The sequence below is a fragment of the Aulonocara stuartgranti genome (genome assembly GCF_965226115.1).
Source record: "Aulonocara stuartgranti genome assembly, chromosome: 16".
NCBI classification, from domain to species: domain Eukaryota; kingdom Metazoa; phylum Chordata; class Actinopteri; order Cichliformes; family Cichlidae; genus Aulonocara; species Aulonocara stuartgranti.
Window position 1 is genome coordinate 30396803 of NC_138952.1, and position 27122 is coordinate 30423924.

The 27122-nt window shown below is 39.9% G+C and overlaps 1 protein-coding gene across 5 annotated transcripts in view; it reads left to right on the forward strand.

Annotated features, from left to right (window-relative positions):
* man1a2 (mannosidase, alpha, class 1A, member 2) overlaps positions 1–27122 on the forward strand; it is a 141101-nt gene that overhangs the window by 64375 nt on the left and 49604 nt on the right. For all 5 annotated transcript variants that reach the window (XM_082509514.1, XM_082509518.1, XM_082509517.1 and 2 more), the window contains exons 5-6: positions 2809–2927; positions 16421–16501. In XM_082509514.1, the coding sequence (XP_082365640.1) occupies positions 2809–2927; positions 16421–16501 (200 nt within the window). The remainder of the gene's footprint in view (positions 1–2808; positions 2928–16420; positions 16502–27122) is intronic.

The following is a 27122-nucleotide window of genomic DNA, read 5'->3' on the forward strand; positions in this document are numbered from 1 at the left end:
TTGGATTGGCCAAAGAAATGCTCCGCTGTCATTGGTTTTCATGTTGGCGGACGAGGTGAAAAACCCAGAGAACACCTTCACTACGTGAGAAGTTGGAGTTTTTAAAAATGAACAAAGAAAAAAGCCTTTCGCTAAGATCTTCTGCTCTACATACAGAAGGGCAATTTGTCCCCAATCAGTTAATCCAGTCCAATCCTTTTTGTTTATATGTTACCAATTCACAGCAACAGTCACCTCAAGGTGCTTTATATTGTAAGGTAAAGACTCTACAGTATTTCCAGTTCTTTGAAGTATCACTTGCAGGTTTTGTCATGAACATAAGGATTGAATAATCACTTACAGAGGATTTTAAGGGCTATTTTATTTCTATTTGGATCAATACCCAAATTGTTATCTTCAAATCCAAGACATTTTAACACAACATACGTTGTCTGGGATGTCTTCTGTTCAAGATGTTTGATAAACACCAAAACTCCTTTTGGTATTAAAATCCTCTTTTCTGGACCATAGACAAGAGGTTTGATACCCTTTTGTTGTTTTAGAAGAAAACAGGTCCGTATATAAAATGTTAGTGTCACATTTCATTTGCTTCACAACACAACAGTGTTAATGATTGACAGAGCAGAGGTGTCATTGTTGTGAACACATAGGAAGCACTGCATTTAGGAGCTATTGCACAAAACCTTTAGAGGAGTATTCTGAGACGGTATCTTTGACAGGCCTCTGTCTTTGCGTCAGCAGTGTCACATTGCTATGGGAGCCTCAAGCGTACCTGTAGGTGATGGAAGTGACAGAAGGGAGGGAGATGGGGGTTGTGTGGTGCAGCAGAGGGGCTCTGCTCTACCAACGGTCGCGCCAATCTGTCAAGATCCGGCAGGCAGCCAGGGCATCTTGCTATCAGCTCCGCCCGCCTGACTGCAGTGTATTTTTAGAGTGATTTAGAGGTTCCTGTCTATGATGATAATAACACTGCAGCTCCTGCATGAAGCCAGACACTCTCCTTTTGAATGGATTCATAGATAAGAAGGGATGGCGAGCAGACTCAGGAATTCTAGCTGTTCACGCAGCTTCTGATATGAAATGGGGACGGCTTTAAAGGGCAGTGCCACTGACTTTTACCTCTGAAATATGGTGGTAATGTATGCAAACCGAACTAAAGCAAACTGGAAGGCAATAGTAGAAAGGGTGTAGATGATCTGATGAAATAGTCATTTTGATGATATTTCCTATAATATCCTATAACTCCTTTTTTCACTTTAATTTCTAAGGAGGGTTTTGATTTACATAAAGTTGAACCTTATAGGCACAAAGTCAGTTTTAATAACTTATAATAAGCAGTTCCCTGTTCCTGTAATGTCTTATGATTACTAGTCTCCTCCTCAGAATGGAAAAGGCAATGAAATGTGGCAATGTGTTTGAATTAGTCCTACTGTGACATGCTTTATATGAACACACATTAGCAAAGGAAAAACATTTTAAAATGTCACTGAATAACAGACAAACACACAGAGCTGCTCCTGTGGCTGCAAACTGATCATTTTTTATGGTTGCTACCATTCGCCTTGGCTGAATGCTTTTGCCCATTGATTGGCCACTCCATATCTTTCTGAAAATATTAATTCAACAGTTTTAAGTTCTGTTTTTTTTATTTTCCTTCTTTATTTTCTTTTTTTTATTAGAAATGCACTGATTGCAGCTTCCTTGGCTTCTTGGTATTTTTTTTTTTTTTAACTGTGTCTACTTTTTGCTGATTTCAATGATCTGAGTTCTGATTAGCTTTAAAAGATCCATCTTGAACTGCGTGAGAGGGATTTTTTTTTTATTGGTTTGTTGTTCAGAATGTTTATGTGGTGGTGTGTCAATGTCACAAGCTATTGTCATGTTAGCTTGTGGCTGTGAATGCGCATCCGACTATTTATTTGAAGTATTATAAACATTTTAAATGTAACTGCTGTCTGGGTTGATGTAATTATGTCCAATGATTTGATTTAAAGCTGTACATTTACAGCAGCAGCAAGCCTGTTCTGTATTCACAGTAAATTGAGCAAAAATGTAAGCATACTTTAAGTAATAAATTAATTATATTAAAGTTAAACACACTAATTTACAGTATAAGTAACGTAAGCGAGAGTAGAGTGTGTAATTGTAGCTATATTTGACAAATTTCAGTTAACGCCACACACACAGTTTTTCTAAAAGCCACCAGACACACAAATTGTTAGTACTTTGGAAAAAGGAAAGCTACAGGGTTTGGTGCTAATAAAGACAAACCCATTGAGCGAGCCTGAAGAACAATGCTAATGCCAAATGAGACGGTGGCTAATCAGAGAGAAAATTATCTTGACCATGTGATCAGTGAATGTCCTGTCAAAGACGTACACAGGCTTACACTCCAAAAACACAAAATAATCAGTAAAGCAAGTTTAAAGTGGACTGGATGAACTGTTGTCAACAGAGGCAAAGAACAGCAACACACATGCAGGCCTCTTGGACTGAGTAGTGCGATATGTGACGTGCTTATCCTCAGGTTAGGGGTAAATCATCGTTGTTGGAGCGATAACGTTGCACAGACTAAATCTTTGTAGAAAATAGATCCAACTGTTATCTGCACTGACTTTTCACTTTCTCTTAATAAGTTCAGTGCATCTCTTGCACTGTGTACAGTTTGCAGCTTTTTCCATGCATGCGTCTTTGGGAGAGCCTCTGATGGATGTAAAACCAATGTCACTGTTAATTGCATAAATAAATATTCATATGAGCAATAACTGATGGAAGAATTTCAATTGTTTGATCTTGTGTGTTGTACAGGTAGTTCTCAACTGGGGGCAACCATCGTGGATGCAGTAGATACTCTGTACATCATGGGTCTGCACGAGGAGTTCAAGGATGGCCAGGAGTGGATTGAACAGAATCTGGACTTCAGTGTGGTGTGTACCCACCTTCCCTCTCTACACATAAAATACCCAAGAACACTTGGGTATAATTAAGCCTTCCATTAATATCTTAATGATGGTCTCCAGCTTGTCCACATAATGCTCTTAATGTGCTGCTGTCATAAGAGATGACTTGCACTTAAATAAATATCACCGGAGTGCTCATTGATCTGATGCATGCTTTCTTGACATGATTTTTCATCAGCCCATCAGCACTATTAGACCATAAATAATATGCAAACATTACTCAAAATCCCTGTGAATGTTGGCACTGAATTGTCACCAATTAATTCATCTAGATTGTATCGCTCCAGTGTTGCTGTTGGAAACTATTAGACTAGAGAATATTTTCAGTATTTATCCTCATATCGAGCATTATAGTAATAATGATTTCAAACATTGCTTCATTCAGGCTGTGTTTTGCAGTCACAATCGTGACTTTGTCCTCTCTATCCATTTTCTTCTCCCTTCCTGTCCTCACAGCCTTTTCTGTTGAGTGTTTCTCATTTCCATGTCTTGTCCATCAGTTCAGCAGCTCCCCTCATTTATTTCCTCTGCTTCAGTCTCCCATCACCAGCTTTTCTTTCCTTCCTTTCAGATGTCAATCACCTCTTTTTTTTTTTAAATAATAATAATAATAATAATAATAATAATAATGGGTTGCATTTATATAGCACTTTTCGGGGCCCTCAAAGCGCTTTACAATTCCATTATTCATTCACTCTCACATTCACACACTCTTGGAGGCAGCTACAGTTGTAGCCACAGCTGCCCTGGGCCAGACTGACAGAAGCGAGGCTGCCATATCGCACCATCGCCCCCTCTGGCCATCACCAGTAGGCGGTAGGTGAAGTGTCTTGCCCAAGGACACAACGACCGAGACTGTGCTGCTTGCTAGGGCCGCAGCTGTTGATTATTTTAGTAATTAAGTAATGTATCGATAATTCCATCGATTAACCGAGTAATCGGATAAGAAATGCTGTTCTCTTATTAATGAACACACAGGTTTTTCAAAATGAACTACTCGTTGGTTTCCATTTTTAGAAATTGCAGTTTTTTAGAGCAAACAGCTGTCGAAAACAAAAAGAAAACAACTTAACCCTTTAAAATGGCACGTAAATACAATCAAATTACATTTTTTAAAGAAAATATTTTCTTAAATGCAAAAATATATAAATAATCTCAAATAGAGCCAAAGTCAAAATAAAATAAGATATACATGGAATCTAACCTAAGGCATATCAATTGACCTTCAGTGGTGATCACAGGAACAGTGCTGCTGTTTAGGACGCTAGAACCATGTTTTCTTTCACTCAGTCTTGGTGATGGCGCCGCCGCCGCCGCTTTGCTCTTCACGGTGTGTAAACAGACTCTGGCTCCACGTTAAACTTTGACACCATCATCATCATCATCTCTGCTGTTGTGTTATCAGTGTGTTTGCCCTTAATGTCAAAGTTTTATTGTCACGCTGCTCCTAAATGCATTTATATTGCAGGGGTGTTTTAGCTGCAAACGTGTCTCCATGGTGACGCTACGGAGCCATGTGTTAAAGGAAGCATCGAAGCAGAGAATTTGTGTTGAGAATTATTTTGCAATTGAAGTATTCAAATTATGCAATGAATTGTTGCAGCCCTTCTCCTCCTATATACTCCATTATTAGCATTTTCTGCTCTTAAGCGTGCTTCATACAACTCGCCTCATTCACCCATTTACACACATTGACATAAACACTTTTTTTCTATGCTTTCCTACCGAAGTGTTTACTATCTAACATTCGTACATAACCCCCGAAGTTGGAAAACAACTTGGGAGTTAGTATCTTGCTGAAGATATTTGGCATGCAGCCTGAAGCAGGAATTGACCAACCTTCCGATTAGTAGATGAGCTGCTCTACCTCCTGAGCCAAAGCAGCTCACTCATTCCCCATCTTTCACTACTCACTCGCTCCTCAGTGCATTCTCAGCCTTTAAAAGTGCCTCTGTCTTTCTAAATAATGTGGCTTTATATGTAGTCTTGTTTATTCTAATCAGTTTTCCCTAAATTCAATTCAGTTCTTCTGTCCACATTCTGGCAATCCTCTTCTCTTTTTATTCCTGTCTTTATACCGGCACCAAACTCTGGTGCCCAAGCTTCTTACTACACCTACTGAGCCAATCACAGGACACCAAGCAGGGGATCTAACAGCCTGACACTTGGAGGGCTAATTAACCTCGGGATCACTGGGGTTCTGCAGAGAAGAGGAATGGAGTGTGCAAGTTCCCCCACCTAAAATGATGACAGAGGTCAGTAATTTGCACCAGAGGTACACTTCAACTGTGAGAGACAGAATGTGAAAAAAAAAAAAATCCATGAATCCACATGGTAGGATTTGTAAAGAATTTATTCGTAAATCAGGGTGGAAAATAAGTATTTGGTCAATAACAAAAATACAACTCAATACTTTGTAACATAACCTTTGTTGGCAATAACAGAGGTCAAACGTTTACTATAGGTCTTTACCAGGTTTGCACACACAGTAGCTGGTATTTTGGCCCATTCCTCCATGCAGATCTTCTCGAGAGCAGTGATGTTTTGGGGCTGTCGCCGAGCAACACGGACTTTCAACTCCCGCCACAGATTTTCTATGGGGTTGAGGTCTGGAGACTGGCTAGGCCACTCCAGGACTTTCAAATGCTTCTTACGGAGCCACTCCTTTGTTGCCCGGGCGGTGTGTTTTGGATCATTGTCATGTTGGAAGACCCAGCCTCGTTTCATCTTCAAAGTTCTCACTGATGGAAGGAGGTTTTGGCTCAAAATCTCACGATACATGGCCCCATTCATTCTGTCCTTAACACGGATCAGTCGTCCTGTCCCCTTGGCAGAAAAACAGCCCCATAGCATGATGTTTCCACCCCCATGCTTCACAGTAGGTATGGTGTTCTTGGGATGCAACTCAGTATTCTTCTTCCTCCAAACACGACGAGTTGAGTTTATACCAAAAAGTTCTACTTTGGTTTCATCTGACCACATGACATTCTCCCAATCCTCTGCTGTATCATCCATGTGCTCTCTGGCAAACTTCAGACGGGCCTGGACATGCACTGGCTTCAGCTGCGGAACACGTCTGGCACTGCGGGATTTGATTCCCTGCCGTTGTAGTGTGTTACGGATGGTGACCTTTGTTACTTTGGTCCCAGCTCTCTGCAGGTCATTCACCAGGTCCCCCTGTGTGGTTCTGGGATCTTTGCTCACCGTTCTCATGATCATTTTGACCCCACGGGATGAGATCTTGCGTGGAGCCCCAGATCGAGGGAGATTATCAGTGGTCTTGTATGTCTTCCATTTTCTGATGATTGCTCCCACAGTTGATTTTTTCACACCAAGCTGCTTGCCTATTGTAGATTCACTCTTCCCAGTCTGGTGCAGGTCTACAATACTTTTCCTGGTGTCCTTCGAAAGCTCTTTGGTCTTGGCCATGGCGGAGTTTGGAGTCTGACTGTTTGAGGCTGTGGACAGGTGTCTTTTATACAGATGATGAGTTCAAACAGGTGCCATTCATACAGGTAACGAGTGGGGGACAGAAAAGCTTCTTACAGAAGACGTTACAGGTCTGTGAGAGCCAGAGATTTTCCTTGTTTGAGGTGACCAAATACTTATTTTCCACCCTGATTTACGAATAAATTCTTTACAAATCCTACCATGTGAATTCATGGATTTTTTTTTCACATTCTGTCTCTCACAGTTGAAGTGTACCTCTGGTGCAAATTACTGACCTCTGTCATCATTTTAGGTGGGGGAACTTGCACAATCGGTGGCTGACTAAATACTTTTTTGCCCCACTGTAAAGATATAGTAGTGACTCTGTACAAGTAAATACAAATCAGACCCGTATAAAACAAACTATTTCAAGCTCTATGGATAGGCGTTGGGTTGAGAGTCACTTGGCCTCACCTCTGCTAAATTAAATGACTGAACTGGGCCTGTTCACTGTGCTGTTGCCTTTTGGACCATATTTAATGGAACTACATAGTACAATTTATTTACAGTCCATGAGGGCAACTCGTTTATATAAAGCATTTTTAAGAGAATTTAGAGACATTCATCAGCAGTTGACATGGCAGGTACGTGATAGAAGTATGAATGATTAAATATAGGCATCATATACAGGAATAAGAAGGGTGGATATTTGTGAAGTGAAAAGGACAGAGGAAAAGAGAGAGAGATACACCGGAAGATTTTATAGTTTTTAACCCTGAGAAAACAGTAAAAGGATACAGAAAGAGATGAAAATTGGCACAGTCATCTTACAATTGTCCCATTTGGATTCATTAAATAAAAGTAGCAGTGTCTTCTCCAGCACAGTGATATCCAAAATACCCACTGGAGCAGCTAATGTAATAAAAGTTCCCTTAGCAGCATGAGTATGAGATTTGTGCCTTACGAAAAAGATGGAGAATTATTAAATGTAAAACAAATGCAATGACAGTGACATGGAGATAAGAGCGTGAGGAAACAAAATTGCGAATATGCTCGTGTGAAGTAATAAAAATCAGGCAGGAGAGGAGAGCCCTCTGGTTACTTAGGAGGGAGAGGAGAGTGGAGATTAGAGGGAGGAGAAGAAGAGAGAGGATGAGATTTGAAGCTGCTGTTAACAAGTGAGAGGAGGAGGGAGGCGTGTCGCTGTGTTTTCATTAATAGCCTGGTTTGATGCTCTTATACCTGTGTGCATTAGGCAGGGGATTCAGGCATAAGCTTCCAGCTATACTATAACATTCAGGAAAGGTTTAGCTAGCTTAGGCTAAACCTTAGAAATATGGTCATGGCATTACTCTGGCTTTTGCATGGGCCTTTTACAAAACAGGTAATATCCCAGCTTGGAGTGAGCCATATTTTTCTTCCTGGCAGTGTAATTGGCAGCAAAAGTGTTATTAAACTTGGCCCTTGTGAATATCAAAGATTTGTTCAACCTAAAGAGAGCAGCTGTACCCAGCTTCCCCAGTCAGAGCACTGAGGCTGGAACCAGGCCATAGTCTGCATTTCCATTTGGGAGATTAAATACATCACTCTTAGTCGAGTTTAATCACTTTCCGGTGCATATAGGAGTGCAAGTTGCCCAATATTACATTGAGGTTAGCTGCTTCTGTGTGTGCACCATCATTGTACTATAGTACTACAAGTACTATAAGCTACTTGTAGACGTGTGCACATCCTTAAACCAGTATTTTATTGAGGCACCTTTTGGTTTAATCTCGGCATTCAGTCTTCTTGGATAGGTGTGTGTGTGTGCGCGCAGAAGCACTCCAAATCTGTCAGCTAGAGAGGGCATCTTCTGTGCACAGTCCTGTGCAGGTCAGTCCACAGATTGTTCTGTTGGATTTAGGTCTGATCCAAATGACTGATTTGGATGTGTACTCTGTGTCATTGTCCTGTTGGATGGTATAAGTCCTCTTCATCTGCAGCATTCTGGCACTTTTGCTGTTTGATTGGTATTTGACTGGTATAATTTCATCCACTTAAGGAGGGGATTATATGGGACTAAAGCCCCAGTTCCAGCTGAAGAAGAGCATCCTGAAAGTGTAAGAACAAAAAGTGTTGTTTTTGGACAAAAGTACCTTTTGGAATTGTGGCCAAAAAATTCAGTCTCACACATTTTCCTTCATGCTTTTGGGAGAATTTATGCTTACGTTTGTTTGTTTTGGGGGTTTGGGTTTTTTTGTTTTGTTTTTTTGCAAATTGTACTTGGGTTTGGATTAGAGCTGGGCAATAGAACGATAGCGATATGTATTGTGAAATAACTTTTTCTCGATAGAAAAATTAAACTATTGTGATAGGCCTCATCGCTCTTGTCCTCTTAAAAAAAACAACAGCCAATCCAAATTAAGTAGTGCAGAGCCGAACCAATCACAGCCGCAGCGTCGCGTCACGTGACTTGTTACGTACAGCACAAGTGCCAAGCCGCACATGTGTATTTGTTTTGGGAAGCAGCCAGCCGCCGTGCCGCCCGGTAATGGAGGAAATGAGTGTGCCGACTAGAGAAAAATCGACCGAGAGCGTGACCGAAGGTTACCGAAGAGAAAACAGATGATGGTTCCAATGCAGGAGAGATTGTTGAGCGGAAGAGCCATAGAAGTTCCGTAATGTGACGGTATTTCAGCTATTTCAAGTCTGACAAAAAACAGAGTAGCGTGCACTGTAAATTGTGCCGAAAGCAAGTCTGGAAATACAATAAAGCGGTGCAGCTCAATCTCTGACTGGAAGCGCTAATTCGTCATTCGGCTTTTGTCAGACTAAAGTAACTGTTAAAACCGTTTGAAAAGCTCAGCTATACAACAAGGAGAGATTGAGAATTTACTTTTAGTTCTCAGTTTATTTGATACTGACAAAAGTTAGTCAGTTTTGTCTGTTCTTCTGTAAAACAAACTAAGATTTATTTTTAGAATTAATATTTTGTTTCTAAGTGGAATTGACAATTTAGTAGTCTGTTTCGTTTATTCTATTTTGAAACTTAAACGCTTTAGCGGCTGCCTTTTGTGTAGTTTGCAATATTTGCCTTTATTTATCTGAAAAAGTCTCATGTTCCTTAAGTACATCTACCCTGTTGAACTTATTATGGGAAATAAATATTTAAATAAAAACAAGCTGCTGATTATTTCACATTTTACTTGTGAGCAACGGCACATTTAAATCTTACAAATATAGTTATTTGGCTTATATCGTGATAGATATCGTTATCGCCTGAAATGAAAAAAAACATATCGTGATATGAAAAAATCTTATATCGCCCAGCTCTAGTTTGGATGCTTTTCTTTGCCAGAAAGGCTTCCGTCTTGCAATCCTGCCCCATAGTCCAGACAAATGGAAAATACATATTGAGATTGTTGTTACATAGTACACAACTGGTGCTTTCCAGAAATTCCTGCAGCTCCTTTAGTGTTACTCTAGATCCTCTGATAGGCTCCCGAGCTAGTTTTCACCTTGTCTTTTCATCAGTTTTTGGGGGACATCCAGTTCTTTGCGGTGTCAGTTTTTGATGACTGTCTTCACTGTGTTCCTGGTATATTTAGTGCAGTGGAAACTTTGGTACCTTTCTTCTGACTGATACCTTTCAACAGTGAAATCTCTTTGATGCTTTGTAAGCGGTCTGTGAACCAAAGCTTTTGATGCAGCAGGCAACTAAGTAAATGTCAGGAAGGTCCTGCTAGGACCGCTGAACTGTATTTGGGGTTAATCAGTCTCTTTAATTGATAGCAGGTGTGTACACAAGAAGACAGAACGCTGTCTGCTGCTTCAACAGCGTATTCCTTTAAAGGTGTGCCGACTAACAGATTTGTTTGTTGAAATAATTGAATTGCTTTGAAATCATTGTCAGTGAGTTATTGTGGTCTCTTTTTTTTTTTTTAACCTCACTAAAACCTGGTATTTAAAGAGGTATGTGTACACTAGGGCTGCCACGATTTGTCGACTAGTCACGATTACGTCGACTATCAAAATAATCGTTTGTGGCAGCCCTAGTGTACACCCTTTATAGCCACTGTACTAAGAATAGTTGCTATTCATCATTCCATAGCATTCATTAAAGTAGTTCCTGCAACTCCAAATTCATCCGAATATGTTGTCTTCCATTTTTTCTTAGTTTAGTTTGATATGCGGGGGAGAAGAATTCAGTGCATCATGCAACAATACACAGGAACATGTGCCTGTGGCATCAAAGCTAGTGGATGGTTCAGTTCTAACTGTAATCTTTAGTCTTTTAGAAATATGTAGAGTGTAATTTACCATTTTGTTTCTTGTTGAATGACCTGACATCTTTGTAGCATGTTGCCCCGTTCCTAGAACCCAGTTAGTTGAGTGAGCAATAAAGTCATTAGCCTAAACAATGAAAATAAGATCCAAGTTATCAAAAACTCCAGCTGAATTGTGCTGTAAGCTGTTTTGAAGTGGACTGCGAACCATACATGAGAAAATAACAAGTATTTTTGAAATATGTGATTGCAGAGTCGTGACATTATTTCCCTCGTCTTCATCTTGCATAAACATAGTAAATTGGTCTCTCTCTCTGTGTGTACACACAGTATTTATTGCTTAAAAGTAACTGTGCGGTTCTTGTGTGCTTTTAGCAAATTTATGCACATTTTTATTGCATATGTTACACCTGCGCTCGTCTACCTCTCAATTCAGCCACCCACTTGCCACCAACACATCCTCCAGCTCCAGCTTTACCACTAATGAATGATTAAATAGCTGCCATGTCAGTTTGAGCCAAGCAGTGAGTCATTGTTGGACTCTCTAGTGTCCTGGTTAGACCCCCGCATTGCAGCTTGCCCTCAGATGATGGATGTGTCGGCATGCGAACTGCATCTATGCTAGGCCCAAACATCCAGCAAACTAATAGACTTTGTTAACTAATGCATTAATGACCCCAATCAAAATGAGGATTTGATCTGATCCCATGCAGCAAGGAGATTGAAATACTGATTAATTCTAGCTGTTGTTTGAGCCCAGTCTGATTTCCTGGATTCATTTGAGTTCTTTATTCAGATTTCTTTCCTAGCATATGATGTTTCTGGCAATAAGAAATGCAGACACATGATTCACAGTCTTTGACAAGGTAGAAAAGGCCATTCTGCTGTTAAAATTTTTATACCATTGCTGAGCTTTTGTGGTCCTGCTCACTTTAAGCTGTCATGTTTGGCATGATTAGACACATCTTCTCCCATCAGTTTCCTTCTTCTAGAAGCCTTTTTACTGAAGGTGAAAGCAGTGACTTACTGTGTTGGCTCCTCTCGTGTCATTTCCAATGACAGACGTTAATATTTTAACTGAATCGTCTGGATGACATGTTTTATCAAATTTGAAGGTCTGTCATCAGATTTGTTGGGATACTTCAGTGAAATCACACACTGTGAACCAAACAAACAAAAAGATGCATTCTCACCAGCTGTTGAGATCCCAGGTTTTAATATGAATATTCTTTTGTAAATTTATTTTTTATTTAAATTACATTGTAAAATGTTATTGTTGAGCTTTTAAAACATAATGTTTTCAAATATGTTGTTTCATGCAAGTATCTTACACCAGGGATGTTTTAACATCATGTAAAGCTCTGGGAATAAACAGCAATTAGGGTTGGGAGAGATGTTAAAATCGACAGTCTACAAATATACATTCAAGGAGGTGTGAAACATTAACCTGTGTGTCTCTTACCTTTTATTGTTAACATAATGATTAAAATCCAGCTAACACAGAACCTTTCAGAATCAGCTTTATTGACAAGTATGTGTGAACTGGGCTCCGGCTATTTCTTTGCTTTCAGTGTACAGAACAGAGTAGACGGCAGACAATACTGAGAACATGACACCAACACGTGTAGCATGTTCATGTTGCGTTTACAGAGTTGATGGCACTGTTGATTAATAAAGGGTTTAATAATTCCCATATTGACACATGTGGGCACACATGCCTATTCGCTTTAATGTACAGTTAGGTCAGTAAATATTTGGACACAGACAATATTTTTTCTAATTTTGATTCCATACATTACCACAATGAATTTTAAAGGAAATAACTTCAATGCGGTTGAAGTGCAGGCTTTGAGTAGGTTGAAAAAGATTGCATAAAAATGTGATGAACTAAAGCATTTTTACCACAATACCTTTAATTCAGGGGCTCAAATGTCATTGGAAAAATTCAGTAGCTAAAAATAAAATCTTCATTTCTAATATTTGGTTGAAACCTTTTGCTGGCAATGGGTCTAGTCTTCAACAAGCGAAATGCATGCTATATTATGTATCTGTATTATGAAACACTGCCCAATAAATTTGACTGCATTTAGCTGGATTTGAGCTGACAGTACGTCTCTGACCACCTCAGATTTCATTCGACTCCTTCTGTCCTGTGTCACATCATCAAGTACTAGCGTCCCAGTGCCACTGGCAGCCATGCACGCCCAAGCCATCACACGGCTTCCACTGTGTTTTATAGTTGATTTGGTACGCTTTGGATCAGGAGCTGTTCTGCGCCTTTTCCATAGGTTGATCTTGGTTTTATCTTTCCAAAGAATGTTTTCTCCAGAGCTGTGCTGGCTTTTTGATTTTATTTTCTTTTTTTCTTTGTTTTTTCTTTTTTTTTTAATAGAAAGTCCAATCTAACCTTTCTATTCTTGAGGCTTATCAGTGGCTTGCACTCATTTAAAACAAACCTTCATTATCAAGAACAGAAAATGGCACAAAAAATAAATGCTGACAGAGAGCTGACAGATCTGTTTGTACTGATACATGTTGGATATAAATAGAGGGGGGAGTGAGTGTTGTTAAGAGTGTTAAAATAGAAGATCATATAATGAAGTGACCCTGATGTTCTGTTTAGTAGCTCCATGACAAAATACATGATTTCAGTCCAACCGTATATTCCTGTGCTGCTCTCAAGCCTCACTGCACAACCTGTGTAACTCCGGCTACGTCCACACGTACACGGGTATTTTTTGAAAGCGGAGATTTTCTGTTTTCGTTTGTAAAAAAAAATCCCGTCCACACGTAAAAGCCAAAAACGAAGGAAAACGCTGCCGGGAACATGCCAAAGCAGCAGGTAGCGATATATTCCTGACCGTGTAGAAATGTTGGCCAATCAGAAGTCTAGAAGCCTGGGTGGGAAAGAGTAAACTAAGATGGCGCATAGAAGCAGCACTGAGTCCTATGTGTGGAGGACTCAGTGCTGTGTGTGTATATGTAAGCATTTAAACACTGCAGAGAGGAAAAATGAACAGTAACGTTATTTTGTCTAAGTCCGCCATGGTAGAAATTCATTTCACCGAAACAATAACCTAGCGCACAGTGTGACGTCAAACTGTAGAAACAGTCATTGGTCCACACGTAAACGCAAAAACTGAGTTTTCGAAAATATCCACCCTGGCAGGAGTTTTTAAAAAATCTCCATTTTCAGTGACCGAAAACGCCGTTTACATGTGGACAAAAGGTGCAAACGCATAGAAAAATCTGCGTTTTCAAAAATACCCGGGTACGTGTGGACGTAGCCTCCCACTTCCCCCTCTGTGCTCACCTCAGGCTTTTTTGTTTTTGTTTTGTTTTTGTTTGTTTTTTTTAAATCAGGGTTGTTTTGTCCCTGCTTTTCATTGGGCTTAGTGCTTCTAAACTGCAGCTGTAAATGGCTAACAAGTAAAGGCTGACTCATGCTGTAGACCATAGGTGTCAAACTCTGGCCCCCGGGCCAAATTTGGCCCGCAGCCTAATTACATGTGGCCCGCGAAGCCATACCAAATTATTATTAGAGCTGGCCTACTGGTATTATACAGCTAATATATATATTGCTTAGTATTAAGCTTTGCTTGTTCCATATTCAGTTTTTTAGCAAAACTTGTTTGAGTCCATAAGAAAAGATTCATTCTTATATCTGGAGGAAGATTTTTTTTTCCAATAAATATTAATGTTAGCCCAGTTTTGAATTTTGGCCCACTGTGTATTTGAGTTTTACACAATCCTGCTTTAGACGGATGCCAGCCTTCGGCTGGATGAGAGCTTCCCAGTCGCCACCTTTCATCAGGTTTAACACAAACCTGTAGCTCGTCTTGCCTTTCAGTGGGTTTTGTTGAAGTGCTGATTGTGTGCCGGTAATAATGAAAACCTTTTTAGTTGGGCTTAGTCTGAAAACTTTGGGTGCAGAGAGAAAATATGTGCAAGTTGAAAATAGGTTTATGCAGGCAGTATTCAACACTTTCCCCTTCCAGCACTAATCCACACATGGGATCTGAGGCAGGAAGCAACTCTGGTACTTTAAGACACATTCAAACAGCTTGCAAAATAAAAATTAACTCAACATCGAGTGTACGGCTGCTACATTCTCTCGCTCTCGCTCCTTTTTTTTTTTGCTTATACTCAAGTGAAAGCCTCAACAATGATAGGGCTTCACTATTTCAGGAGCAAATCAGACCTGTTATATCTGAGAGGTCAAAATCCACCCTGCTGCGAACAGCCCATAGATCAAGAGATACTATAGAGATTGTGGGGTTTACCTTCAAAAGATGCTCAGATTTTCAGACATGAACCACAGTATTGTACAGCTAGATGTAACACTGTATGCCTCTGTAGATAAGAAAAGCATTCTTTAGGGAAATGTGCCTGTGGGGGAAGGCATGCCAAGAAGGCTCACTGTTCCCTGTATAGCTCTATTGAAAAGACTTCCCAGCAGAAGCATTATCTGACAGGTTATGGCAGCTCTTTGCACTGAAGGAAATGCAAGAAGCCAAGAGAGGCTCTTGAATGAATTAAGTGGATTAGATGAAGCTAGACTGACATCAGGGCCAGGTTTGCGCTAATGTGAGTACCGGTGCTGACCAGTGTTCAGGCCTGAGCATCACAACCAGTCTTTGAATGTTCTTGTTCACATGTGCTCCTGACTCCAGGTTAGAGTTACCTCATCAGGTTACAGAAGAGAGTGCTGTAAACTGTGAGTACTGTAATCAGTAAGGCTCAACCATAAATATTTGATGTATTTATTTGAACCATGCTGTGGCTGATCTTAACATGTTATAGCCACACAATGTTCCTGCACTCCTCCGCTTCTTTCTCCTATTCATTTACTGTAAACAGAGGTCATTCAGCCTGCACTTTAAAAAATGTGTAGGCAGAGTTCTCTCATCTTTGGTACGTTTTCATTTCTAATGTGAAAATATCAGCGCAAGGTCATGTTGTAAATTGCAAGAAGCTCTCAGCATTTGAATGTACGGGACCAAAAAGGCGTTCCAGGTGAATAACATTTCTGCATCACAGTCGCTGTGTCATCAACCATGTTGTCAGTCACAGTCTTCCAATTTCCCAAACACGAGGAATGCTGTGGTTTGAAGGAAGCTGCAAGGCCAGCAGTACAAGCATTGCACAGAGTGAAATCAGTCAAGTGTGTACATGAAAGTCTTAATTAGGTTCTCCTTTGGAGGCACATTAATTGGGATGAGCAGCCAACTAATTCGAATTGGCAAACAATAACCATGGTAACAACTTTAGACCCAAATAATGTGCGAAATCACCTTAACCACTTCGTGTACTCGTGGTGGCTTTAGTTCAGTGTTTAATCCTCAAGACGTCTTTTCTCTCCTGTCGCTCTCACACGTTCCACTTCATATCTGCTGGCAGGTTACTGCCTTGTTGCTCAGCGCTAATGATTCAAAGATTTTTGTTTCACTTGGACAGCTTTTACTGTCTGATCTGTCTGAAAGTACCTTTCCACTTTGCATCTTTTCCTGCGTGACATGCAAATCAGCAATAACATTAAGAAGCCATTGATCTTAGTGTTTTGTTATACAGCACCACTGGGCTTCACCAAAGCCAGAAATTAATACTGTTCACAGTTATGTATCCAGTGTCACCAGAGAATAGAGCCAATAGGGGAGTGCTGTTTTGCCTGTTCTGTTTAGATATTGGGTATTAGTGATTACTTTGTGCCATTTCCTGTAGCAAGCTGCTTTATTTAATGATTTTTGTGCTGTCTTAATTTTCCAGAATGCTGAGGTGTCAGTGTTTGAGGTCAACATTCGGTTCATAGGAGGATTGCTGGCTGCCTACTACCTCTCTGGACAGGAAGTAAGTACTTATTTGCTTGTGTGTGTTGTATATGAGAGTGTAAGAATTTTTTAGTGTTATTTTTTTCTACATTGGACAGAAAATTGATGAAAAATAGATGTTAGTTCAAATCACCTGGGCTATAATCCTCAAAAATGATCTTCATGTCTCCTTGTTTCATCTCTCCTCTCCTCTCCTATTAAATCCAACAGGCAAATTTTGCTTCTTGGTTTAAGGAGCTGGTGAACATTAAATCCAACCATCCATATTTCTTTTTCTGTTCTTTCCCACCTCTTCTCTGTCCATCCAATCCGCTCCAACTTTCATGCCCAGCCGAGCAGTGCTCCCTCTATAATAGGAGCAAATACATCAAACTCGCCCAGCACAACCTCCACGACTACTGTGCTCCCAAGAATTTATATGGGGGGGGTTACTGCCCGCCAACAGATCTCGAAAGAAATCAGTGCTTTTCGTAGCCTTTTCACTTCACCACAAATACAGCTCTGACACAGTTGCTAACTTTCAATATTGTCTCCTGTAAATCCTGATTTCCCTTCCTTTAGTCTTTGTTTCTCAAACCACAGCTGTCAGAAATGCCTACAAGTACACCCTGAAGATACAGAAATCAAGCGGTGTTTTTTGCGAGTAGACAGCCAGTGAAGTTCTCAAAATAAACCACGATGGGCTGAGTAGGCATTTTGCTTTGATTATAGGGCCACACCTTTAGATGAAGGCTGCTGTGGTTCATCTAAAGGTGAAGGTTGTTTTTGTAAAGACAAATCTATTGTCTTGTCCTGTCACTAATATTGTTCTCTTCATACCTTTCATGTACATCAAGAAGTAGTCTGAAAAAAAAAAATTTCCGGTCTTTTAAGTGACATTTGTGAAAAATATGATCAGTTTAGTAGCAGACACCCCATTCACATTAACTTGATGCTAGTGGTCAAGACTTTTGTGGCATTTTCTTGCCCTTTATGCTTTGCTCATTCTGGGAAACCATCAGCTTATTCTGCTGTCCTAATGTCTAAAGAGCACATTTTTGCAGTGAAGCCATCTGGTCAGAGAATGTGTGTGGGGTGAGCCAGTCATTTAACTGCTAAGACGAAAGCTCAATCGGATGATAGCCAGTGGTTTTAAAATGCATTTAAATAACCGCAGTTATTCATTTGCTCTTGATAAAGGCTTTGTACCTGCTATAGATTGCATATAAATGATAGATCAGAGGCAGGGTTGCTAATTTGTCAGCTAGTTAAATGTGTTTTTAAACTGTATGGCTCTAATAAACATAATCATTAACTGTACCATGTAGCAGAGACATCAGAACTATTGTTTGTACCAGGCTGTTAGTGGACTTTTTAATGCTGCAAGGTTGGGCTTTTGTATTATGGGAGGCTGTGCACATGGACTCACTTTTAGAGCTGGACTCAAGTAGCGATTTAAAAAGTGATGGCAGTTCCACATTGGCCTCATTTCAGACATGGAGTCTTTGACTTGGTTGCTTGCATGTCGCCAAGCGTCCTTACATAAGTTCAATAGATGAAGATAATATCACAGAGGTAAGGCAGCAGGCCCACTTAAGTTTAAAGTGGGCTGTATGTCACATCCCTGCTATAAGGGGAAGCTGTGGCTGAATTAAAAAGAGGGTAAATATAGACGTGAGTGTCTCAGAGTTCAAGTTTTGTATTTCTTTTTTAGTGGAGAGAGTAGAAAGCATAAGCATAAACTAACCATTTATTTACAATTAGATTTTGGTTAACAGCTGAGGAGAAATCCAAAAAACTTATTTGAAAATTGGAATGAAAGACCGTTAAACACCCTAAAAGTAACACGTTTGTTTTGTTGGGTAATTAAAGCCATGAAGAGAACAGATTAGTCATTTGCAATGTTTCAGAAGCAGATTTTAAAAAAACCAAAAAACAATCTTGTTCTGCCCACTCACTGAAAAATGCTCAACAAACTTTACTCAGTCACACTGAGTGTCCAGAGGTTGTGGGTTGGATTTATGGAACCGATAAACATTGTGATAATTTACTGCGAATAACAACAGAAGCCCAAGTGGCTCACAAGCAAAACTTAATGCCACTCTTGTTCCCCACACTGCACTTCACCTCCTATTCCCTTGCTCAATTTCACTTCCCCCACCCAAATCAAACTCAGTCATTCATCAGAGCCCACTGGAGTGATAATAGAAGCAGTGGGAGGTGGAAAAAGAGGGAGATCGAGCATGGGAGGGCTTAGAGGAGAGACAGTGATGGAGGGAACAGAGGAGAGGGTGGAGAAACCTGTGCGATGGGACAGTGAAGATGAGTGGAGGGTGTTTGGAGGTGATTGTTACAGATAAAGAGATGTGAGTGGGGAGTGAGGATGATGAATGACTCTGGAGGGGAAAAAGCAAGTCAGATTCATTCTTCACTCTCACTGAACATGTCCTTGAGCAAGGCATTTAACCCTCCTACTGTTCAGGCAGCAGTAGAATAAATACAGATTGTTATAAAAAAAAAAAAAGTGGTAACAGATGATTGAAAAAAACAACAGCTTAGGATTGGTGATGAACTGGGCGTTAAAGGTCTGTCCCATGTTGGATGTTAGTGAATCCTTGTAGCTGTATGTGTGTGGGACAGTCACAGATAGTGATGGATTGATTTAGAGTTAACGCAAGAAAACACATGGCCCCAAACAAATGCACAGAAACACTAATGCTCTGGTTTTGTATACATTTTGCTCGTGTTCTAATCTGAGCCCACATGTATAGATAAATAAGCATTAATTAAAGCCCAGAAGTACTCATCTTCTAGAGGTGGGAATCACCATACATCCCACGATACGATATTATCACAATACTTAACGCATGATACGATATTATTGCAATTTTTAAAAATATTTTGCGATATTCAGATTCTGTACATAAAGGTAAACTTTATCAATATTCATTTTATCTAATATCAAAGTCTCACACTCAGTCTTTTTCTCATTTCAGTCAGTTTTATTGTTGACAAACTGAACGGTTTGTATTACAGTCTAGTCCAACTTAACTGAATGCAACCATCTGGTACGATTATAGCTATTCTGAACTATGCAATTTATGAAAACTATGCAGCCCATTCAGCAACTGAAGAATTTGACAGTAAATGAAAACAAAATATAATTTTACATTAAATAAAAAAGTTTTAAACTTAACTAAAATAAAACGTGTCTTAAATTAAAACAGGTAAACTGTCATGTTTATTGCTGCCCAAAAAAAAGCTAAACACATTTGGACAGTGAAGGAATGTCAGGATTCTTGCTCAGAAAAAGGATCAACAGGCTCTGAAGTCAGAGCATGTTCCATTCCACGAAAAATTGTTTGTAACAAAATATCGATTTCTGCTGTCCCTGTATCGATACATTATTAGCAAACAAAATATCACGATACTACATAGTATCGATTTTTCCCCCCACCCCTATCATCTTCCAAATCAGCGTTTACAGAGCTCACTGCCTCTATAATGGCTCTTTAACTATACAAAACTGAGCTATTTTCACTTTAAATAAAAACTTTTTTGTTTTAATTTCAACTTCCGTGAATACGCAAACATGGACACTAGTACCTCAGTTATTATTTTTCCCCTTTTTGATTATATTAAGAATTTTTTTCACATACTGTATATTCCTGCACAGAATACAGCTTCACAACATATATATATTTACTGTTATAGAGAGTTAATTCTATTTTTTTTTATCTGTCTGTACACACTTTCATCTCGCTCTTTGCAAATTTCAGACTTTAATATTACCACCGCTTCTAACGCAGAATTTGAATACTCAAACTCTGTTTTCATATACGATACAATTCTTACTGGACGTTAAACCAGTGCTTGTTGTTCAGTTCCTCATACTGTTTATAAATGATGGCTATAGCCACTGGGACATCATCTGGTTTGCGTCTTGTTTTTGAAGCTTTGAGCGTCTGCTGTTGCCATCTTAGCTTTTTGGAAACCTTGGTTTGGGGTGGCAGTGAGGATTATTATCACTTTGGACACCAGTGGGGACTGTAATTTACAAAAAAACCCATTGAGTATGGCTGTAATAGCGATTAAGATCATGAACGCTTTGGCTTTTTTCAGGACATAGATCAGGGCATCTAAGGAGTCATTTTTTCCTGTTGACTTCTATACATTCAGACATTTGAAACCACAGCAGTCCCCCCGGCCATTAAAAAACAGATTTAAAGCATGCTCACTTTGGCTTTATTTTCAGACCAGTAAGTTATGAAGACTCGCAGCTTCAGGTTGAGTCTGCCTTGCATCACAGAACGGCAAGACTGGGCCATACAGGAAATGAGAGGGTAATGATATTAGAAACGCATGCTGCTGCTTGGGACAGCTGGCAAGAATGTAAGACATTGCTGAGCTGAATTTGGCTTTGTCGCGTTGCAGAAGCTTCCTGTCACGTTGAGAGCTTTGAAGTTTCCTCAGAAGCCACCATGCTTGCTCTTTTTTCTTTGGGTAACCTCAATGTGCAAATTTCTGATCTCTAAATTTCCAAGAAGCTCAAGTAGGGAAAGCCAAAACAATACAAGCAATTTACAAAACAAACCCACCGATGTAATATGTGTGGAAGAGGACCAAGGGCAGCCTCGTCAGATAAGGCTTCCTAGTTATTATTGGTTGTATTTGTCAGTCTCCAACAGTGCAGTCCCAAAAGATATAAACACAGACAAGGTAACGAGAAAGACAAAACGAGAATTTGAGAAAACACTCAGGAAGATTGAATAAAGGACAGAAAGCAAAACCAAAGTGATAAAAGCCAGCCAGGGAGAAACAGATAAAGACAGAAATGAAGGTGCAGCAGACAAATGTAGAAGAACAAAGAGCAGGAGGGTTGGAGATCAACATTCAGAAGGTGTTTGCCTGAGAGAGTGGAAACAGTGCAGCAGTGATGGATTGTGTTTACTCCTCGTCTGTCCCCAGCTTTATTCTTTTAGACTCTCCTTTCTACTCCTTTTCTCTTATGTCCTCCAAACTTCTCCTCTCCTGTCTTTAGTCACTCTTTTTGTCCTACTCTACTCAACGCCTGTCTGCACTAGTCTCCACAATCTTTCGCTTCTCTCTTGTTTGTCTGTTCTTCTAAAGGAATTTGATATAAATTATATTTTGTGTACACTTTCATTTAGAATTGGCTGCAATTAGAGCCATTTTCCATTAGTACCTGCTCAGGTTGGCTCGGTGCGGCCCGACACTCATTTTAGAGTTTTCTATTAGGTCATAGTACCTGGCACAAGGTACTTTTTTTTTTAGTGCCTACTCAACAGGATTTCCAAGCAATCCAAATGTCCCCGAGTCTGACTAAAAGCCACAAACCGAGCAGCAGGTATAAAATGGCCTCAACTGCCACTGTAGCTGCCGTCATAGGCAACTCTCGCATTTAAGTTCATTTTATTAGATATGTAAGGTTGAAACAATTAGTAGTTGAAATATTAAGAAATAAATCAATAGTAATTCATGTTTTGTTCATTGGATTTATATGTTTAAATGTGTTATTTTTGCTAATTGTGCAATTAGATAGGAACCTTTTCTATAGTTCAGTCTGTTGTTGCTAAGAGGGTATTTTTTGGCTGGCACACTCAGCAAACTAATTGAGAGACGAGCCACGAGGTTTGCAGGTCCACAGTAAGATAAATAAAAGAGTGCCTTTTTTGGACCTCCCCACGATGTAAGGATTAAAGTTTTATTCCCTTGGAGTGAGGCCAATGAGGTAAATGTTTTCTTTTGTTTATTTTCGTTGTATGTAAATACGCTAGTGTTGCGTGATATTCTCGTGCAATTACCGCAGTGTGAGGTGTAATGTGTATTTTATTGATTGTTTTGTTGGAATGTTTCGCCATATATAATGCTTAAGGGCTTTATTAAGAATATTCATTTAAGTTTGTATTTCTTTTTAGTTCTGACGGCATTGTATCGGCTGTGGTTGGACATCATTACATGTTAAGGCATGTCGAAGAATCCTCCTGTCCGAAATAAATGTCAGTTAAAACATAAAGAACAAGTTGAGCTTTATTACGACTCGAGGGGAGTAACAGCCACCTTTGTTTTAGTGTTCATGTCGCGTACAAATGATGTCAGTTTGGCTACATTGATATAGTGAGTTAAACACATTCATCGGTACTCAATTGTAATGGAAAACGAGCCGTACTGCCTCACGTTGTGTCGAGCAGGTCCGAGTAGGTACTAATAGAAAAAGGGCTTTAGTGAGGCAACCAAGCATCCCTTGGTGACCATGGTATCTAAGGATGTTGCTGAGACTGGACACTGCCCCATCCTTATGTATCCAGCAATACCCCAGCCCAGTGTAAAAACAATTGAATCAGCGGTTTTCACATAGACTCCTTTTATAATTGGATATAAATTTGAAACATTTTCAGCTCAAGAAAGAGGAGAAAAATAAATTTTAGTATTTATGGTGGTTTTTACCCTTCAGCTATAAAAGGCTCGTGGCTATAGTCATCACCCCACCAGGCAGGCAGTTTGGACACCCAAGTTTGTGAATGCAATAACTCGAGAAAGTAGGATTAAAATTGCTACCATAGGTGTTACCACTAAGATAACTTGGACAAATTTGAATCACAGTGAACTTTAAGTCGACCTCAAGGTCAAGGTGTCTCTACTAAGAGGCTGAAGGGCGGCACTGGCGGCCGCCAGTATTTTTCAATACTAAGGTTGAAGGAATTGTTTGGGGGGAATAGATCAATTACTAAAATAATCTATGGCTGCAGCCCTGCTGACAGTTGGAGGACAGCTTCTTCCTCTGCTGTGTGAAGTTGCTAATAAATCTGCAAAGTCATCAGTTACTTTCACTGGCAAGTAGTATGAAAATAAAATGCTCCAACACAAGAACAAAGATATGGCTGTATGGCTGAGTTATTTTTATGTATGATATATTTATTTTTTTAGGTTTTTCTCAAACTTGCCTATTGCACTGGCAGTTTTACTGTACAGAAGAAAACAAACCACTGAAACATAGTATCTATACTCACACTAAAATGACAATTGCCTGGTATTATACCTGCCAAAAAACACCGTGTCTGGTTTGGTACAGTGGATATGTAAGGCTTTAGAGACTGTGTATGGCGTAACAGAGTGCTGGCCTCTGCTGTCAGTTAAATAAACTGTGTAGTGTATGTGTTATAGTGGTGTTGAAGCAGGTCAGTGGTTTTCTCTGCATTTATGCAAAGTTGTTTCCCATTGCTCCTGTAGTGAGTGTTGCAACAATTTTTTGCACCTGATTTAGCGAGGGGAACTTAACAGGCCAGTTCACCTTAAAATCAAATGTTTGTTTTCCCCTTTGGCCTATAATGATGTTTATTCCTCTGGATTTTCTTTGTGAGGGTGTAAATATACAGCCTGCAGGCCCAGTCCAACAAACAGTCCAGTGTGACCCACTGGATGGTGAAGTCATTCATAGTTTAGTAACATGCACTCGTCGTCCTGTCTCTAAGTGTAGTTCAGGGAAGGTTAAAATTATTAAATATGATCATCTGATCATTTTTACAAACACCCAAAGTAAAGATAAAAATCGTTATTAAAACGGAGTATTCCCTGACTATAGTTGCAAGTTGCTCGTGGTTGCTAACAGACGCTAGGTGAAATTGATCGCTAAGCCCCAGTCATGTAGGTCTAGAGACCAGTCAGTGACCTCACTGGTCAGGCATTGTTAGGGAGTAAGTGGTTGCTGGGTGAAATGGGTCACAAAGATGTATCCAGTGGTGCACTGAGAGAAATCCTTGCAATTACATGCTCTCAAGTAGATTTCTGTGGTTGCCAGTCATTGTTTGAAAACACTTGCAGAGTACTCGCTAAGTGGTGGATGATATAGCCTCAAAACTACATTACGCTGTTTCAAGTGAGTAATTTCTGCTGACTTAGAAAAACTGTTGCCCAGTGCATTCACATGTTTATTTTCTGGGGTTGCACATCACCAGCTGCTAGCATCTCCTTCATAGGCTGGTGTGTTTTGTTTTTTGCTTAAATGGTGAAACAAGTTTGTCGTTTCCACTTTATGCAGGAAGCGTTTTCCTGCATCAAAAACCTTTAAAAGTAGAAGTAGTCTGCAGAGTAGTAGCAGCAGTAGTAGTAGTCTGTCTGTAGACTGTAGTCTGCAGTAACGCACAATTTTCCCTTTGAAGGTGACCATTGTCTATTTCCTGTCGTAACCGGTTGCCAACTGTTCTCTATGCGATTGAGGCCTTGTAACTTAAGTGTGGTAGTAGAAAAAATAGATTTTAGAAAACTATTCATTTATGTGACTAAATCGCTCATGATGTCTGAAGACAGATATTTTTAGCTAAATGCCAAGCGTCTTTCAATTCTGTTATAGTTAAGAGAAGGCAGACATTTTTACAGCTGGTATCTCCTAGACGGGGCAATTTTTCCCAACTGCTCCCTTATTCGTCAGGGTTTGCCACAGTGTGTAGCTTCATATATATTTGATTTGGCAGATTTTTAGGTTGGATGCCTTTCCTGATGAATGCCCAAAGGGATTTATGCCTCCTCCCGGGATCGAACCAGAGATCCTTTGCTTGTTAGGCAAGATTAGATCAAAGATTTTATCGATGAAAGTGATATCTGCCATGGAGACTCCAATGCTCTTTACAACTGTACAAGTTCTGTCATGTCTTTGAGTTTCTTTAGAACTTTGAGAATATAGCCCTCATGAAATAGTGGAGTTGTAGTTCTAGATTGCTTCTTTATGTTGCTAATCATTTAACAGGTTGAAGCACCAAAGCAGGGAAAGGACTTAGAAGTTAACTGCCTTTACCTGTGCCTTCAATAGGATATATCTTTGTTGTTGTAAAACAAAATTAAATGCAGTACTTTACTGTGTTTAAAAGGATGCAAATAATTTGCCCATGTGTGCTTCTTTATAAACCCATTAAGCTTTCTAAATCTGTCCTCTTAAAGAAAACTATTTCCCTCTTACTTACTCTCTCTTGTCCCTTTGAAGCTAGGTAGCAAGAGTTTCAGTTAAACAAGCATACGTTACAAAAACCAACATGAAGTCATATGGAAGAAAAATGGGAATTAACAGGAAAGCGGTAAAGATTAGATGTTATTGAAAAGTGGAGGCGATATAGGTATAAAGGAATGTAGTGGGAGAGGGTGGAGGGAAAAGTCCAATGACGGGAATGATTTGAGCAAGGAACACCAGATTGCACAGAGAAGGGAGAAGGTCAGGGGGAGCAAGCAAAACACTGTAATGTAGGATAATGAGATGAGAGCATCCAAAAGAAAAGTTGAAGTCTCTGCAGGCATAAACGGCCATAGCCACCCTGTGGACAAGCGAATGGGTGGAGGGAGGGGAAAGAGATGGAGAATGACAGCAGTGGAACATGAAATGAAGCTGAGGGTGGTGGAGACAGAAGAGGGGCTGAGATAATGATGGTAAGGGCAGAAAAAGCAGGGAAGAGAAGAAGAAAATTGAAGAAGGGAAGAAGCTTAGGAAAGGAGAAATGGTTGGTTTTTGGGCAAATGATAAATCTAACACACAAGCAAAAAAGAAGGAAGAAGGCAGATGAGATCGAATGGAGAGAGATCACAAATGAAGAAGAAATGCTAGAATGGAGGCAGAAAGAAGATGGCAAGAAAAAAACAGGCAAAAGAAGTGTGGAGGGGACAGAAACTTAAATATGGATGGGAGACAAGTAAATGTGCCTACATACATGCTGTTTATTTTGTATCTGCAACCAAGACACATTAGTTTAAACCTAATAAGACGTCATCCCTGAAAGATTCCTCCTTCATCCAGTTTTTTCACATTTCTCCATCATTGCCCCAGTCTTCACCTCTTTCCTGCTCACTCTCTGTTTGCACACTGATGTAGAGCTAAGCTGCTTCTTGTCCAGGCTCTGCAGACTCCAGTATTCATAGGCTGCCTATTTGACCTCATTTAACCCATCAAACAAATTGGGGGCATCTCTCTCTCCGTGAATGGCTGCTGTTGCTGTGCTGCCCAGCAGGAGGGGGGTTGGTTACACAGGGGGTCAACTGGAGAGGGAGGTTTTGTTTGACTGTAGGAACGAGCTGCCCTGATCTTAGTACTTGGCACTAAGATGCACAAATGGAGCAAACTTGAAATCAGGTGAGTCTAAGATAAAAAAAAAAAAAACACTCATTAACAACAACCTCCTTTCATTAATGTTGAATATTAGGCGTTGCAGATGATGTGGTAAAAATGGAAAAAGAGCTTATTAGGACAGCCACATTTAATATAATGAGGTTGTTGTGGTTTTGTCAATAACACATTAGTTTTGCTTGGCGTTAAGAGACAAGGTATGGTACAACACCATGCTAACCTTGTACAACACAGTAGGTCAATCAAAATCTAAATTTCAGATTTAGTTAAAAACAACTACACAATTACAAGTTCAGTGTGTTTTTGCACTTGCTGTTAGGAGGAGTCACTTTTGCATCTGGTTGCTGGTTTTTAAATTGAGAGGAACATTGCTTTTAAATGTGATTTGAGTGCACTGTTCAAACGGTGACATACTGAAAGAACAGTTTTGAGACTAATGGAGACGCACAGACTTACACAGAAGAATTGACCAGTACGTGTATGTATGTGTGCTGTAACCGTGAGATTTGGAAGTTTCATCTCCGTGTCAAACTGG